The sequence below is a fragment of the Pezoporus occidentalis genome, unplaced genomic scaffold (genome assembly GCF_034315485.1).
Source record: "Pezoporus occidentalis ecotype Australia unplaced genomic scaffold, CSIRO_AGI_Poc_V1 ctg113, whole genome shotgun sequence".
NCBI classification, from domain to species: Eukaryota; Metazoa; Chordata; class Aves; order Psittaciformes; family Psittacidae; genus Pezoporus; species Pezoporus occidentalis.
Genome location: NW_026912918.1, coordinates 321,126 through 335,782, shown reverse-complemented (window position 1 = coordinate 335,782; position 14,657 = coordinate 321,126). Strand labels below are relative to the sequence as shown.

General features: G+C 36.2%; 1 protein-coding gene across 1 annotated transcript; it reads left to right on the top strand.

The window, feature by feature from the left end:
* The first annotated feature begins 1,031 nt into the window (after positions 1-1,031).
* LOC134171822 (putative short-chain dehydrogenase/reductase family 42E member 2) lies at positions 1,032-13,996 on the top strand. Its single transcript, XM_062634393.1, has 11 exons — positions 1,032-1,267; positions 3,003-3,098; positions 3,916-3,976; positions 5,249-5,367; positions 6,881-6,956; positions 8,172-8,254; positions 8,757-8,894; positions 9,330-9,395; positions 10,195-10,258; positions 10,623-10,696; positions 11,896-13,996. Exons 1-11 carry the CDS (start codon positions 1,037-1,039, stop codon positions 12,097-12,099), a joined length of 1,212 nt encoding a protein of 403 aa, XP_062490377.1. The 5' UTR covers positions 1,032-1,036; the 3' UTR covers positions 12,100-13,996.
* Positions 13,997-14,657: the final 661 nt, after the last annotated feature.

Genomic DNA, 14,657 nt, shown 5'->3' with positions numbered 1-14,657 from the left:
ATGAGAAAACCATAATAATCTGGCAAAATTGGGTTTATATTCCTATATTAGACTGGCAGGCACCCAGTTTGGCTCCCACTTTAAAGTGGCTTAATTTAACAGATTTCAGATTTATTTATTCTGGATTTCTGTCTGGGGACCTAAGAACCTAGATCCTAACATACAAAGGCTGTACAAGTTATCAGACAGAGAGGCTGCCTTTGGGGGAAAATATGCTGGGCTAATTTCTAGGAGTATATTGTGATCTGAAATACCAGTCACATTAAATGCAGAATATGAGTGAATTTCTGAAGTGATTACTGTAGAAAAAATTCATTTTTAATACAGAACAAAGTATACAGATGGGTAACTCCTGTCGAATGGCTTATCACAGAATTATATTATAATCAGTTTCCCCAAGTAGATGAACCCCCAGGGCAGAGGGCTTCTGTTCCTTGTCAGTACAGCTGTATATGAGTGCTCCAATGAGAAGAATATGGACAAAGGTTAATAAGAACTGGGCAGAAGACTAACCAGAAAGGTTTAAAATGGTAACTGTGACCCAAATGCGAAATAAAGTGTATTTAAAAAGCAGAATGAATCCTTTCATATATTCCTGATCTATTTTTTTCCCCTGACTAGTAGGCTAATCTCTCTTTGGCATGAATAGATCAAAAGTCATGAGTTTTCAAGGATAAAATGTTTGATATACCAAGCATTCAAAAAGGTAATTGTACCTGTTAAGGTTAGGTAATATAACATCTTCAAAATCCTGCAATTTCTCTTTTTTTTTTCTATATAATATGAAATTTGTGAGTATGAGGAAAAGACTAGGTCTTGGAATATAAAAGCATTCAGGTTCATCAGTCATTGTAAGTAGAAAATCTGTCACCAAAATCATTATACATTTTAAACATGTTAAGATAATAAAAATATATAAATAAATATAGTCAAGAAAGGAGTAACATGTAACATTGCAACATGAAAGTTACTGAAATTACCTAGATCTTAAAAGTATTAGCAGGATTTTCAGGAGATCTTCTGTCTTGCAGTCGTGATGCAAGAAGGATCCACAGAAGAGCTCCACAGCAGCCGACCATGTGAGAGCAACCTAAATGAGCATGCTGGACTACTGGTTAACAAAAGCAGAAAAACAATGGTGACAGGAGGTGGAGGCTACCTGGGATACAATCTGGGATGTGCTCTTGTTAGGTCAGGAATTGCTGTTGTTCTGTTTGACGTACAGAAACCTAAATGGGAAATCCCAAAGGGAGCAGATTTTTTCAAGGTATGTTGCAATTACATACTTAACAGCAGTGAATTAAGTTCTACTACTTTTATGCACATTAGCAAGGCTTCCTCTTACGGATTTTTGATAAAAGCATTTACTGAAAAGCCTTTAAGGACAATAAGAAGTCATGGTAAAAGTTCCTCATGTGCGTAAGAGACAGCAGAGTCAAGGTGGTCAGTTCTGTGTCACCAGTGAAGTTCGAGAGTCCTCCCACCAGTGGGAGGTGCCATTCAACACATAACTCACGTAGGTAAAGAAATTTACTACTCAGGGAGATTATTTAGAGTCAAAAGGTGACAGCAAGACAGGGCAATAAAAGTGATCACAAGTTTAGAATGACTGCTGTGCAGAGAATGATTGAGGAAACAGACTTTCCAGGCTAGGAAAAAGACTTGGGAATAGAGAGGTCTGCAAACTGTGAGTGACACTGAGACAGGTATGTATTGACTGTTCACTGTCCTTTCCAGTATAAGAAGGAAGAGCCATCAGGTGAAATGAGTCAGTTCAGCAGAAACAAAAAGAGGTTGTTATATTTATCTGCATCTACACAATTTGATTTAAGTTGATGAATTGATGGCAGTTTACATCTTGTAAAGGAGAACAACAGTTTTGAGGATTTTAAATTCAATTTTTAAGAGAATATTTTATAATAATAGATATTAGGAAGTATAGGTGAATTACCTAGGAAATGGAACTATGCACTCCTGGTAAATAACAAGTCACTTCAGAGATCTTCAACAGTGATTCAAAGATTGCTAATATTGTTTATACTGGTTAGCTATTTTAGCATTTGATTGAAGTTGGAAGGGTGTAAGTCAACCATTTTTGTGAAATTCTTTGGCAACCTCTGAAGAAAAATGTTGAGAGTTAAAGACTGATTAGGTTACCTCTTAAAATTACCTCCAGCCATTTCTTTTGTGATTACTCTTTCAATTTCATTACAGTACAATAAAGAATATCTGATACTCAGAAGTATCACAATTCTGCAAACAAATATATTGTATTTTACTCATATCTGTATGTATGTGGATTATTATAGTATTACCTGGTATACAAAAATGTAATACAATATCCTAACCATAGCATAACACTTGATACTAGATATAGTGTGTGTATTTAATACAGTACAGTGTTCACTAGCATATAGCATTTCAAATAACATGATTATAATACACTAATGTATACTAATGCAATATTAGATGCATAGTGTGCATTTTTTTGTTTTAATCTTGTACAAAACTGTAATTAAATTTATCATTCAGTGCACCTAAAATAAAGCTTAAATCAGCAGAGCCATTTTTCCAGATTGCACAAGTTAGACCTTAAGGTGCTAACAGAAAAGGGGTTCTTTCATTTGGCAAACAGCTGAGCCACCAAATCCTGCTGTGGTATTTTGTCCTTGAGGCTTGATTCTCCAGCCCTCAAGCATATGCTGCTCCCATTCAAGTCAAACAAGTTTTCTCAGCCTGTAGGATGCAGGACTAAGTGTGAAAATACGCGTTATAATTGAAGTCAACAAGAGTCATATTTGTTTTGCAACAAAAAACTGACAGAATTCTTAGTCATGGATTTTTCTCCAAGTTTATAATGTTTTATTTAAGTCTAGTTAAGTATTGTGAAAAATAGATCAGAATTATTTTAAATTTTCCTTGATAGCCACAGTTAATACTAATTCTATAGAGAATGTAATGGACTCTACCAGTCAAAAATCCATTCTTTTCTCATTTTACAGGGTGATGTGAGGGATTATGATGCAGTGTTCACAGCATGTGAAGGGGTTGACTGTGTTTTTCATGTGGCTGCATGTGGAATGTCAGGATTAGAACAAGCAAGTACAATTTTCCTAACATTTTCTTTCATTATTCTTGTGAAAGCAAAAATTTGTCTGCATGTAGCAAAGAATGTAATTATATGTATATGTCAGACAGAAGTTAGTCATAAAGGTCAGATCATCCCTACATAATAAAAGTAGAGTACATAAAGTACTCTTAAAGTAAAAGTACATAAAAAATGTACATAAAAAAGTACAATAAAAGTAAAAGTACATAAAAAAAGCATGAAACTAATGTACTACATGAACTACTCTAGAAAAAAGCATCTTGGATATGAAGGCATATCCTTTTCCTCTAATCTGAAGAAGTTTGACAATATTGCTGTAGAAATAATATGGATGAATTTTCTTCTTTTGAGCTCATGAGGAAACAGACCAGCAATTTAACATAGATAAGCTAAATAACAGTGATTTCACAGAGTATGTTATCAAAAAAGTCATGAAACTACTAATTTATTTCTAGGAACAGAACAGATTGCCACTGAAACAAGAATTTTTGAAAGATTTCAGAGAGCATAACCCCTGCCTGTATTCCTGTTTCTATATCATGGATTATCTGGGGTGTGACAAAAAAAATGAAGTATTATAATTTCCTTTCAGATGCATTTTATCTTTCCGTTTTGAACTTTATTCGTGCACTGATCAAGACAATAAAAATGAGAACTGCTAGAAATCACTGTATGTCAGAAGGACACAGAAATGTAACACACACATCACAAAAAGGCCACAGCTGTTCTAGGTCTGGCAATTGTAACAATCATACTGCAAAAGTGACTTGTCCAATTAACTGATCTTATGCAAACTCTGTTTCTAGCTTCAAAAGAAAGATCAAATTGAATCCATAAATGTGGGAGGCACAAAAATAATAATCAATGGTATGTACCTAGATTTTCTTTCTTTGCATCTGAACCAAACTGTGAATTAAAAAAGCTTCTAATTGGATGTGTTTTGTGTTGATTTGGCAATAAAATGAGGCTCTTCTCTCCCTCATTTCAGAGTATGATGTAAAGCTAGGTGTGCAGGTCCCATTAAAACTCATAGATTTGCTGCCGGTTTAAACTGGGGATAGGTTTGGACTTCATTCCTTGGCAGACCAACTTCAACTGTCCTCCATGAACAGATTATGTTTTCTCTTTACTCCATGTAATGGAGACGTATTATCTTCTTCCCTCATAGAATAACATGAGAAAAATTGTACTGTTTGTTGTGTTCTAAACATTTTGTAACCGGAGCCATAGATGTGCTAAGTATATTTAGCTATTATTTTATCACATTAAGATACAAAATTTTCTATTTGTTCCAATCATCGGTCTAAATATGATCACTTTTTATTCTGATTTATAAATGCTGCCCTGGAAAATGTTAATAGATTTCTTTCTGTATATTCAATTCCAGAGAAAATATTTCAAGTGTATTGTAAATAGCAAAGTGACTTTCTCTTTGCTTTTTACTCAAAAGCCAAATGACAAAAATATAAAAAAGCAAAATGTCAAAAGCAGTTCTTATTTAGACCCATTTTTATGGATTATCTCTGAAAAAAAGAAAAGCAGAAATAATTAGAGTGAAGTGGTAGGCAAGTAAAACTCTAAATGAGTTAGAGGGAAGAAGTTGCCACACATTCCCTTCTTCTTACCCCAACCTCTAAACCCACGGAAACATTTCACGTCAAATTTCTGTAGGCTTCCAGCAAAACAAGAATCTGGGAGGAGCTTGAACCTGTTAATTTACATTTAGTGATATATTTTATTATCGTAGTTTGTTCCAAATATTTACAACACAGTAATTTATTGTTTTCAAAATGAGCCAACTGAATTGGCTGCTCTGTAGATACTAAAATTTCCTGATCTTGCATATTAATTCACTTAAACTTAAGTAGTAAAGTTCAAGTAATAAAACATTTGGTGAACACAGTATGTAATACTTACATAGCAGATATTTGGATGAAAAATTCCAGCTGAATGAAAGGTAATGCCATATTAGATTATAAGCTAAGGTTAAAATTAAAATATTATTCTTCTATAAACGTAATCTTTGTTTTCAAAAAAGAGAAGCTGCCAGTTCATGTGTTGTTTCTCACTCTTTATTTTTGTTTTAAAATGATTTCTTTTAAATAATTTATTTAAATAATTTACAATTTCCCATTGTAGTCTGCAAACAGAGAAATATCCCTAGACTGATATATACCAGTACAGTGAACGTGGTATTTGGAGGGAATCCTATTGAAGAAGGAGATGAAGAAACTGTGCCATATTTTCCACTGGAAAAGGTACTTTGTTCATGTGATGACATGGCATTTACTGTGCTCTAACGGATAGAATATGTGAAGGATGTTCTGACAGCAGAAGCTGGTTTACTGTAGATCACATCACGTTCTGTGAAATTATTTGTCAGTAATAAAAATAGACCTATGATCAATGAAGAAATACTCAAATCATTGTGGTTTTGATATGCTATAACTAGACAGATCTGAGATGATAAAATACCTAAGAAAAGTGGAATGTGACATTTATCGAGAACACTTGAAGAAGAAGGGCTTTCAGGGCACCGTCAGCTGTGTAAATACTGAATATTATGAACATAATATGAATATTATGAACTGTGAGCCTTTGCATTGAAGAATATTGTTAAATAGCAAATTTTACATCTTTATCACACACGTTTTTGCTTCTTTGAAGTTCCCAAACCTTGCTTTCTTGCTGCAGGCCAGGCAGTAGTTACAGTCACTTCTGGGCTGCTCAGAAAAAACATTTCCTTCTTTACTATGATCATTTAGGAAATATTTTCTAGCTGAAATGTGAAGCTCAATGCATTCTGGCCACTCTTTTCATTTGTTCTTTCCTGCTCCCAGCACACTGCCTGCTGCTAAGCTATAATTTCAGAATGTACATCCTGTGTCCAGGAATCTGCTACTCTGCTGGTGCCTCCAAAGTCACTTAGTTGTATGTGTCAGTTTGTGCACAGCTTGCACAGCACAGCAGACTTTGGAGGAAACATTTCAGGAATTTGCAATTAGTTGCATGTGTCTGAGCCCTGCTTGTATGTTCTCTCTAATGGTGATCATGTAATAGTGTACACAAGAGAGGTGGGGCATAGAGGGAGGTGAAGCAGGTGGATCAAGCCACCTGAGAGTAATTTTCCATGGTGGGACTTTTAGGTATATTTTTCAATGTCAAGTATGACAATACAAAATTCAACATATGATACACAAATAGCCTTATGTAGATATGTAATCACTAAGCCAGCACATGCTAGCTGCGTCCAGAATCCTATTGTCTAAATACACTTGGGTGCAGTTGTTAATGGTAAAACATGCTGCTGGGAGAGAAGTATTTATAACTTCCAAAATAGCTTCAATACAAAATGGAAGCATTTTTAGGAAAGTCTGAATTTTTAATTTCAGATTTAATTTACTGTTTTAAAAAACTTTTCCCAGCTAAAAATAGATTTTTTTTCAAAATTAAATTACCCGACCCACCAGAACATTTAGCTTTATATTATTTTTTTTTTCAGTATATCCAGCACAAAAAGCGAGTTAAGTAAATACTAGTGGATTTAAATTCACTCTGAAGCTAAATTTGTGTATGTAAGTCAGATAAGTTTCTTTCTCATTAAAAAAGTATGTATCTGCTATATCTTCTTGTTATTTCTAGTTTGGTTTTACTAAGCTGATTTCTACAAGCTGGCTAGATTTAAATGGTATCTGACATAAACAGTAACTTTACCTTTACAGGTGCAATAATCTGATTAAAATGTTGATCATATTCTGCCTTTCTTTATAGCAATTTAATCATTATTCTAGAACAAAGGCAATTGCAGACCAAATGGTTCTTGCTGCTAATGGAACTTTACTCAAAGGTACATATAAAACATTTGGGTTTTTCCTACTGTTAGTAGCGCTAATGGGTATTCCATTCTCTGGATGCTCATTTATCAATAAATAGTATACTTTAACTGAAATAAGGATTTATTTTGTTTGTTTCTACTCCTCCCTTTGGTGAGTGATTAATTTTTTTAATGTGTATACCTAGACAGATAAGAGATTATATTCAAACAATAAATGGGAGAATTCAGAAAATTTACCCTTACTTCTTTGAATCACCTTAAAAGTTAACCAGTTTTACAGTAGATCCAGGAATTGTGTGTTTATTTCCCATTCAGTCTATTATTTCAGCCTTCTCTGATAATACCAAACTCTAAGCACTATCCAATAGGTCACTCTCATAATCCCCAAAGGCTTCTAGGTGTCTGGTAAGAATAGCTGCAGTTTCTTAAACAGATCAGCAATATCAGGGTTATGTCAGCTTCTAAAGTCAGACATGCATATGAAGAGCTGAGGCTAAAAATCTATCTGTACATGGCAAGGAAACTATTTTTATCTTTGCTTTTACAAAGATAAAAATATTTTGCTATTCCTACTGATTTGCTTGAACTGAAAAGTTGACATTACAAAATGAAGTGGGGTTTCAATTTTAGCATCCTTGATTAACTACTGAGCAAATCCTGCCACCTCTTGCCCACATAAAAGATGTAATTGTGCCTGTTCTCAGGAGTCAGAGGAGTCTGCTTAGTGATTCACATTTAAAGCTTAAAGTATTCATTTTGAGTTAAAATATTCTAACTCATTTGAAAGCCTCTGTTTAAGAAACGTCTTCCATTCCTTTGTGATGCCATTGAGCTGCAAGCAAGCAAGGTTTCCAAATAAAGCAATTTGAATTACCTTCTAGTTTTGCATGTATTTACAATGATGGATAAATATGTACATTATAAACTGTATCTACAATAAATAGCAAAAGTCAATCAAGCAGAAGGCATAGATGAAGGAAGTTTTGATTTGTCCTGTCCCTGTCCATTTGTGATCAGAGAGATAAGGTTTTCAGGCTGCTAAACTAGGGTCTTTCACTACTGTTGCATTCAATTTTATACAGAAATGAAAACAAGTTACTAGGAAGCCAAATCACATAGAATGGTCAGACTGGTCCTTTTCTTCATAATGTAAAACTCAGACAATATATGTCAGCCACATGTTGATGTTAAAGCTGTCTGAAAATCGTGTTTTGTTCTCTCTCCAAGGAGGGGATAAGCTCCATACTTGTGTGCTTCGTCCACCAGGCATATATGGACCAGACGAGCAGCGCCATCTGCCGCGAGTAGCCGTATGTGTTAAGTAGTCATCTCTGGAGGACATTGCAACTGGTTGTAAGGGCATAGCATAAGTGGAAGTACCTTGAATGTAGTTTTTACTAAAGCTTGGTGACAGGTCATTTGATGCAAGATAACAAATATCATGATACAAGCATTGCAGAAATGTCAAGGATCAAGTAGTACTTTTAAGTGAAAAGAAAAAAATGCTAGGCTGACATGACATGGTAGAACTTGCATCCCTGGTCATTTAATGGAAGTAATGTCATTTAAATATGCACTTTAGTTGCAGCCAAACACTGTAATGTCACAGTGTTTTACCACTGCATACCAGTGCAACAGTCCTTAATTTATAAAACTACCACCTGGTTGTTTTTTAGCCCTGTGATGCATTTCTTGTTCTGTAATTGTACACAAATACAGCAAATTCTAAGTATTCAGGCTGAGCCAAAATGAATGTGTTACACTGCATAATAAAGGAATAAAGCAATTACTGTGTGTTTTCTGTTTCTACAGGTAAATATCCAGCGGAGACTATTTAATTTCAAGTTTGGGAATCACAAAGTTCAGATGAACTGGGTTCACATAGGAAATCTAGTACAAGCTCACTTACTAGCTGCTGAGGCTCTCACCTCTGAGAAGGGATATATAGCTGTAAGTAAACAATATAAACATTGTGTCCCAGTAGTTTTAACTCTCTAATAGGTTTAAATTTTGATTTTTTGTTGCCACTTCTGTGGGATTCATGAAGATAATTCTGGCTCCTGCACATCACAAAGAACTTAATGCTCTAACAGTTGGGTTACTACCTAGTGAAATCAAGCTCTGATCTACGTTGCATGATCTACATTACTCTTATTTACATCATTAATCATGATTAGCTCTACTACCACCATGGGTCTACCCAAAAGTATGAGACATGTTTGCAATCACAGTAAAGTCCAGTGATGGTAGTTTGCTGATCTGATCTGTGTACATTCACTGCTGGTATATAGTCCACAAAATCAAGATGGGTAGGTGTGAGAAAGAAAGAAAATGTGATCCTGTGTTTAGTGTTGTTTTAATTGTTTTTCTCTGCTTCTTTAACAGAGTGGCCAGGCATATTACATACATGATGGTGAAAATGTGATATTTTCTGAATGGATAGTCCCTTTAGTACGTATTGCACGCACATTCAGCTCTAATGCACTGTATGGGCACTATTCACATGGTTAGCTAGAAGACCATACTAACTAAATGAAGTTCAGTGCACGTTAATTACTGAATTACTTAACATTAGAGTCAATCCTGTTCTCCCTGCATATCCCAAAGTTCCACTGGCTTGAAGGGAAGTTTTGGGTATGTGTAACTGTGGAGTTGGGCCCTTATTGTTTTGAGAGAATGTAGCTGAGAGGTATAGAACCTACTATGGAACAGCAGCATTTCTGTAAATCAAGCTCACAGTGTGTGAGAAGTTCCACTATTACCCTCTGGCAGGCCTTCTATAACTGTTGTTTATTTCTTTGTTCTGCCATCAACTGCAGCACAAAAGGAAATACTATTTAAAGTCATATCTTAAAAGCTAAAAAGAGGCAACATGATATTTTCATAAACATCAGGCTGGATTTTGGCACCATGCTGGATTTTTGATCCTGCAATACCAACATGTAAAAACCTTCCAGGAAAATTATTGCAGTAGATGGGCCTGTATCCAACTGTAATGAAGTATTCCAGTCTTGGTCACTTGCTCCTTGGAAATAACATTTTTTTCCCCTTTACTTTCCAGTAGCATTCAAAGGGTGGGAGGGAGGTGGGCACCGGAAATGTGAGTAGTGGGTTTCAATCGCATTTCTTACTAACACTATTGAGGGGAAGATGAGCTGGAAAAGTTTAGATACATGTTTTATCAACAGTCATTGACACCCACAATTTGGTACAAATTCTCAGATTGTCTTTCCTTTTATATCCCTTCTAGTTTGAAAAATTAGGCTACAGGAAACCCTGGATACATATTCCCGTTCTCCTCGTTCATATAGCAGGTAAAAATAATAAAATACATAATTATTGTGCTTTTTATTTGTATTCTTATTCCTGTAAAGCTACATAATGGTTTTATAAAATGCAGGGACCCAAACTGTGGGAATTATATAACTTAACATTATTCTAATTAATAATAATCACTTCTGCCATTTAGCATTAATTATACCAGATAAAGTTTAAATAAGCTGAGTCCATCATGTACTTTATAAATTAAATACTGCCTTCTACCACCTTAATTGCCTTCTCTGATACCTGTAGGAATTATAGGATGTGCAGTGTCAGCATTTGCTGACACTTATTCTATTTGCTGTCATCTCATTTTATTGTTATCCAGCTGTCTCATTGAGTAACTTTGTTTCACAGCCACTGTGATGGAGTATCTGCATGTGATACTAAAGCCTGTTTTTAGCTTTACACCTTTCTTGACAAGGAATGAGGTAAATATATAAAAATAGAGAATGTTTCTATATCTCTGACAAAAAGTCTTGTGAAGTTATGTGATACATCCTTTGGACGCAGACAGGATTGTCTGCAGTAGAGCTCTGGTTTTCTGCTCAGGGCAAAGTCCATCCAGGGCTTACACAGTTCATTTGTAGCCTGATTTTTCTACAGCCACCCCTTATAAAATTGTCAGAAGTTAATGCTTACTTGATGATCCAGGGAAACACCCTAAAGGTGCAAGACAGAGCAACTGATACAGACCTGGCACAAAGAGGAAAACAGACCCTACATTGCTGTTTCCAATGAGCTGTCCTATGCTGTGGAACTACTTATTAAAGAAAAGTGGTCCAAGAGCACAGAGCAAGAGTCTCAGGTCAAAGTGGTAGCAGTTATCATAGTACCAGGCTAGCCAACAATTCGGAAGTCCACCAAAAATAATTCTAAATTGGAATGAAAAGTCACTTTTCTAAAAAACAAACAACTTCTGGACAAATCAATTTTGATCTAGCTTACATTTTTATACAATATTATGATTTATAATGTAAGCCAAAATGCTTTAATCCATCATCTAGTCTCTTACTGTATTGTAACATGATAGGACACTGAAGGGACCTCATTAACTTCTGCTATAGATTTTCAGTTATTCCACAGTATATCTGGTTTTGCACTTACTTCTACATTAGTTGCATATCTGAAGCAGAAATCATTGAGACAATGCAACTTAAGCATTTTCACAGGTACCAGGCATTCAGAGGTGGAGGATGTAACTCCCCAAAGCATGTGCTTTCCACTCACAGATAATGCATTTCTGCAGAGTTGAGAAACCACACCACTCTCCTGTGATCATTCATCTAGTTCCATTGCGCATTTCTCTGTGCAGAAGAGCCAGTTTGAGGGAAGGGTGCTCATATGTTGCACAGGATTTCCTTAGTCCTTTATCTCACATTCACAAGTGAGAAGTCAGTACCATAAACTCCTCCTGCGCTCCATCTACTGAGTTTTATCTCTACCTGTTAGCTGCATCAACTCATTCTGTTAGCTCCAGATAGAATCCAGCTCCAAAATGCATACATTTTTGCATGTCTATATTTTTTGTTTTAATTCCATTGTAATATCATTGTTGACGTATTTTCATCCAAGTTCTAGAAAATCAGATATTAAAGTCACTTCCGTAACTGTCTTTTTTGATTTTTAGGTGTGGAACGTTACTGTAACTCATACTTTCCGAATAGACAAGGCACGAAATCAGCTTGGCTACAAACCAAAGCAATTCTCATTTGCTGATTCTGTGGATCATTATATTAAAACAAGACCTACTTGCCAGGAAGATCACATGTGCCTTAAAATGCTGTTTGCTTTTGGCATTTTGTTAAGTTTGATCATTCTTTCTTTCTTCTAAAATCAAAAAAACAGTTCCAAAAAAAACTATTTTTGTTTCTGATTATTAATGATCTGGTCATAGTATATTCCTCAATCGTTATGGCCTTTATTGTTCTTAAGATGACATCTCTCTGATCTCATTAAAACCAAACCAGCCCCACAAAAGTGAAAACACAGGACCCATCAGGAACTGTTCCCAAAGAACAACAGTGTCACAAAATGCAAGGAGTTCACCACTAATGGGTGCAGGAATTGTTTTAATAGATTTTCATTAATTGATTGCTTTATGCTGAGAATGATTCTTCTGAAAATGATAATTCTGGAGGGTAAGAAACTGGAAGAAGAGGAACCATTGTGGGACTGCAGTGCTGGACCAAGTCCAGTAGCTCCAATGAAGAGAAGGTTGACTAAACTCCTCTAACGAAGTCGCTGCTACAGCTACTGTGTTAGTATGAGGAATTATGAAGACCTGGGTAATAGTACGAACAATATGAGAAGTAAAGATTTATAAATGACAGGTGGTGAGAGGATGAAAGTCATATTTATGTAAAATAGTTTTATTGTTCAAAAGCTTTGTAAAAATGTAATAAATTATATATGTTTGTAAATTAAGTAATACCCTTTCAGTGCAATAATAAATAATCACTGAACCAAATACTTGTTTTAAGGAGCCTGTGGGAAGGGGGAGGGAGGAGGGCACATAAGAGCTTGGAGTCCAGCACACTGTCACTGCTACCTTGCCATGTAAATGAAGCCAGGTCTGACTATCCATAACCCTGCACCAGTGCTAGCACACTGTTTGATCAAGAAATTGCCACTTCAGGATGAGCAGGCAAGCCAAGCACTAAGACCTGAGTGAGGATCCAGCCTCTCTCTTTTCCCCTTTCTTAAGACTTAGGTTAGTTACTACTTGGGTGGATTGTCTCATGTGAGCTACCTGTGCACCCCATGTACACATACTGTGTGTAGCCCAGATGGATTTCCATAAGGTTACCTGTCACAAGGAGTTTCTCAGGGACCAGCTTTGCTCTCACCCAGGAGCAGCTGTTCCCCGTCTTGCACCCCAAAGGGATCAGGAGGGGGGGACTTGCTGGGGTGGGTCACAGAAGAGAGCAATGAAAAAGCTCTGCCATCTGGTAATCTCCACTCTGTATTTATTTTGTCTTTCCGCTTGCATTTTACAGGACTTTTAAGGCCAGTAAGTTAGTTTATGGAGACTCTCTCATTGTATCTTTATATTTACAGGAAACCTAACAGGAACCTTACAAGAATAAAACATTATAGGTGAAAGATGATACACGTTGACAGGAAAATGTGTGAGCAACCACAATTACCACTGCAGCTTATGTGAGCAAAGATTTGTTTTACTCTCATTTTCTTTAAACAAATAGTTCTGTTTGCAGAGAAAGCAGTAAAGCCTGGTCTATTGTGGATGAGCATTCGAAGATTGTCCTCATCCATACAAATTAGCTTGCATCTTCCCTTAGCAGGGGCACTACTCAGCTGTCTTCTATTCCTTGCTAGCTATTGTCAGGAATCTTAAAGAAACTTGCTATATATGAGACCTTTATCCAAGTTTAATCAAAACCAGATAAGTTCACGATTTATCAGTAGAGAGGTGCAGCTGACTGACAGACAAGTGAGCACTGCAGGAGGCAATGCATAAGCCTATGTTCCCTAGAAATGCAGAATAGAAAATCACAAGTGTCAAGTTACATCCCAGTGTGAGCATTTTAACTGTATGCAAACATACAACTTGCTTTTAAATCAGTTATTTATGAATCTTTCATATATTGCTTTTATTAAACTAATAGCTCAAGCTTACATCCCAGATTACACCAACAGCTTTCAGCAGAGACATCAGGCAGTTGGCTGCAGCCCAGTGGGAGTGCAGGCTGTGGCCTTTTCATGGGTGCCCCTCAATAAGGCCTAACCAAAGAACTCTCTGGCTTTGTGGCTGCAAGGCCAGCACCATTCCAGTCCTGCAATACCAAATCTCCGATGTGTTATTTCAGGTAAGGTGTATATTATATCACTGTTATAACAATACTGATTATTACGGGCTTCATTCAATTGATTTATCAATTACAAATCCAGTATCTGAAGTTTTAAGACAGCTTTTAGTACCTCTTTGGAACAGCCAGTTGTCATAACAATACTGATTATTACAGGCTTCATTCAACTGATTTATCAATTACAAATCTGGTATTTGAAGTTTTAAGACAGCTTTTAGTACCTGTTTGGAACAGCCAGTTGTCTTAATTTCTGACAGTCTTTCCTGAGTGTTAGTTTAAGCTGGATATTGTTCAAGTTGCTTTTGCTCTAACATAATTGCAAATGTGTCTTTAAGTGATTAAAATTTAATATGAACGTTGAGACATGGCACAGCTATAACAGAGGAGGTAAACATGTTCAAGGTTTAATTTTTGCCTGGAATGGATAACTCTCAAGTTCTGCAGCTCCTGACCCTTTTTTGCATCCTCCCAGGCACGAGCAACCACAGAGCTGCACAGAGACCCACCACCGGCTGGGGAGGGCAGGGACCTTCGTGCCTACTTGTTCATGATCATGTTTCCT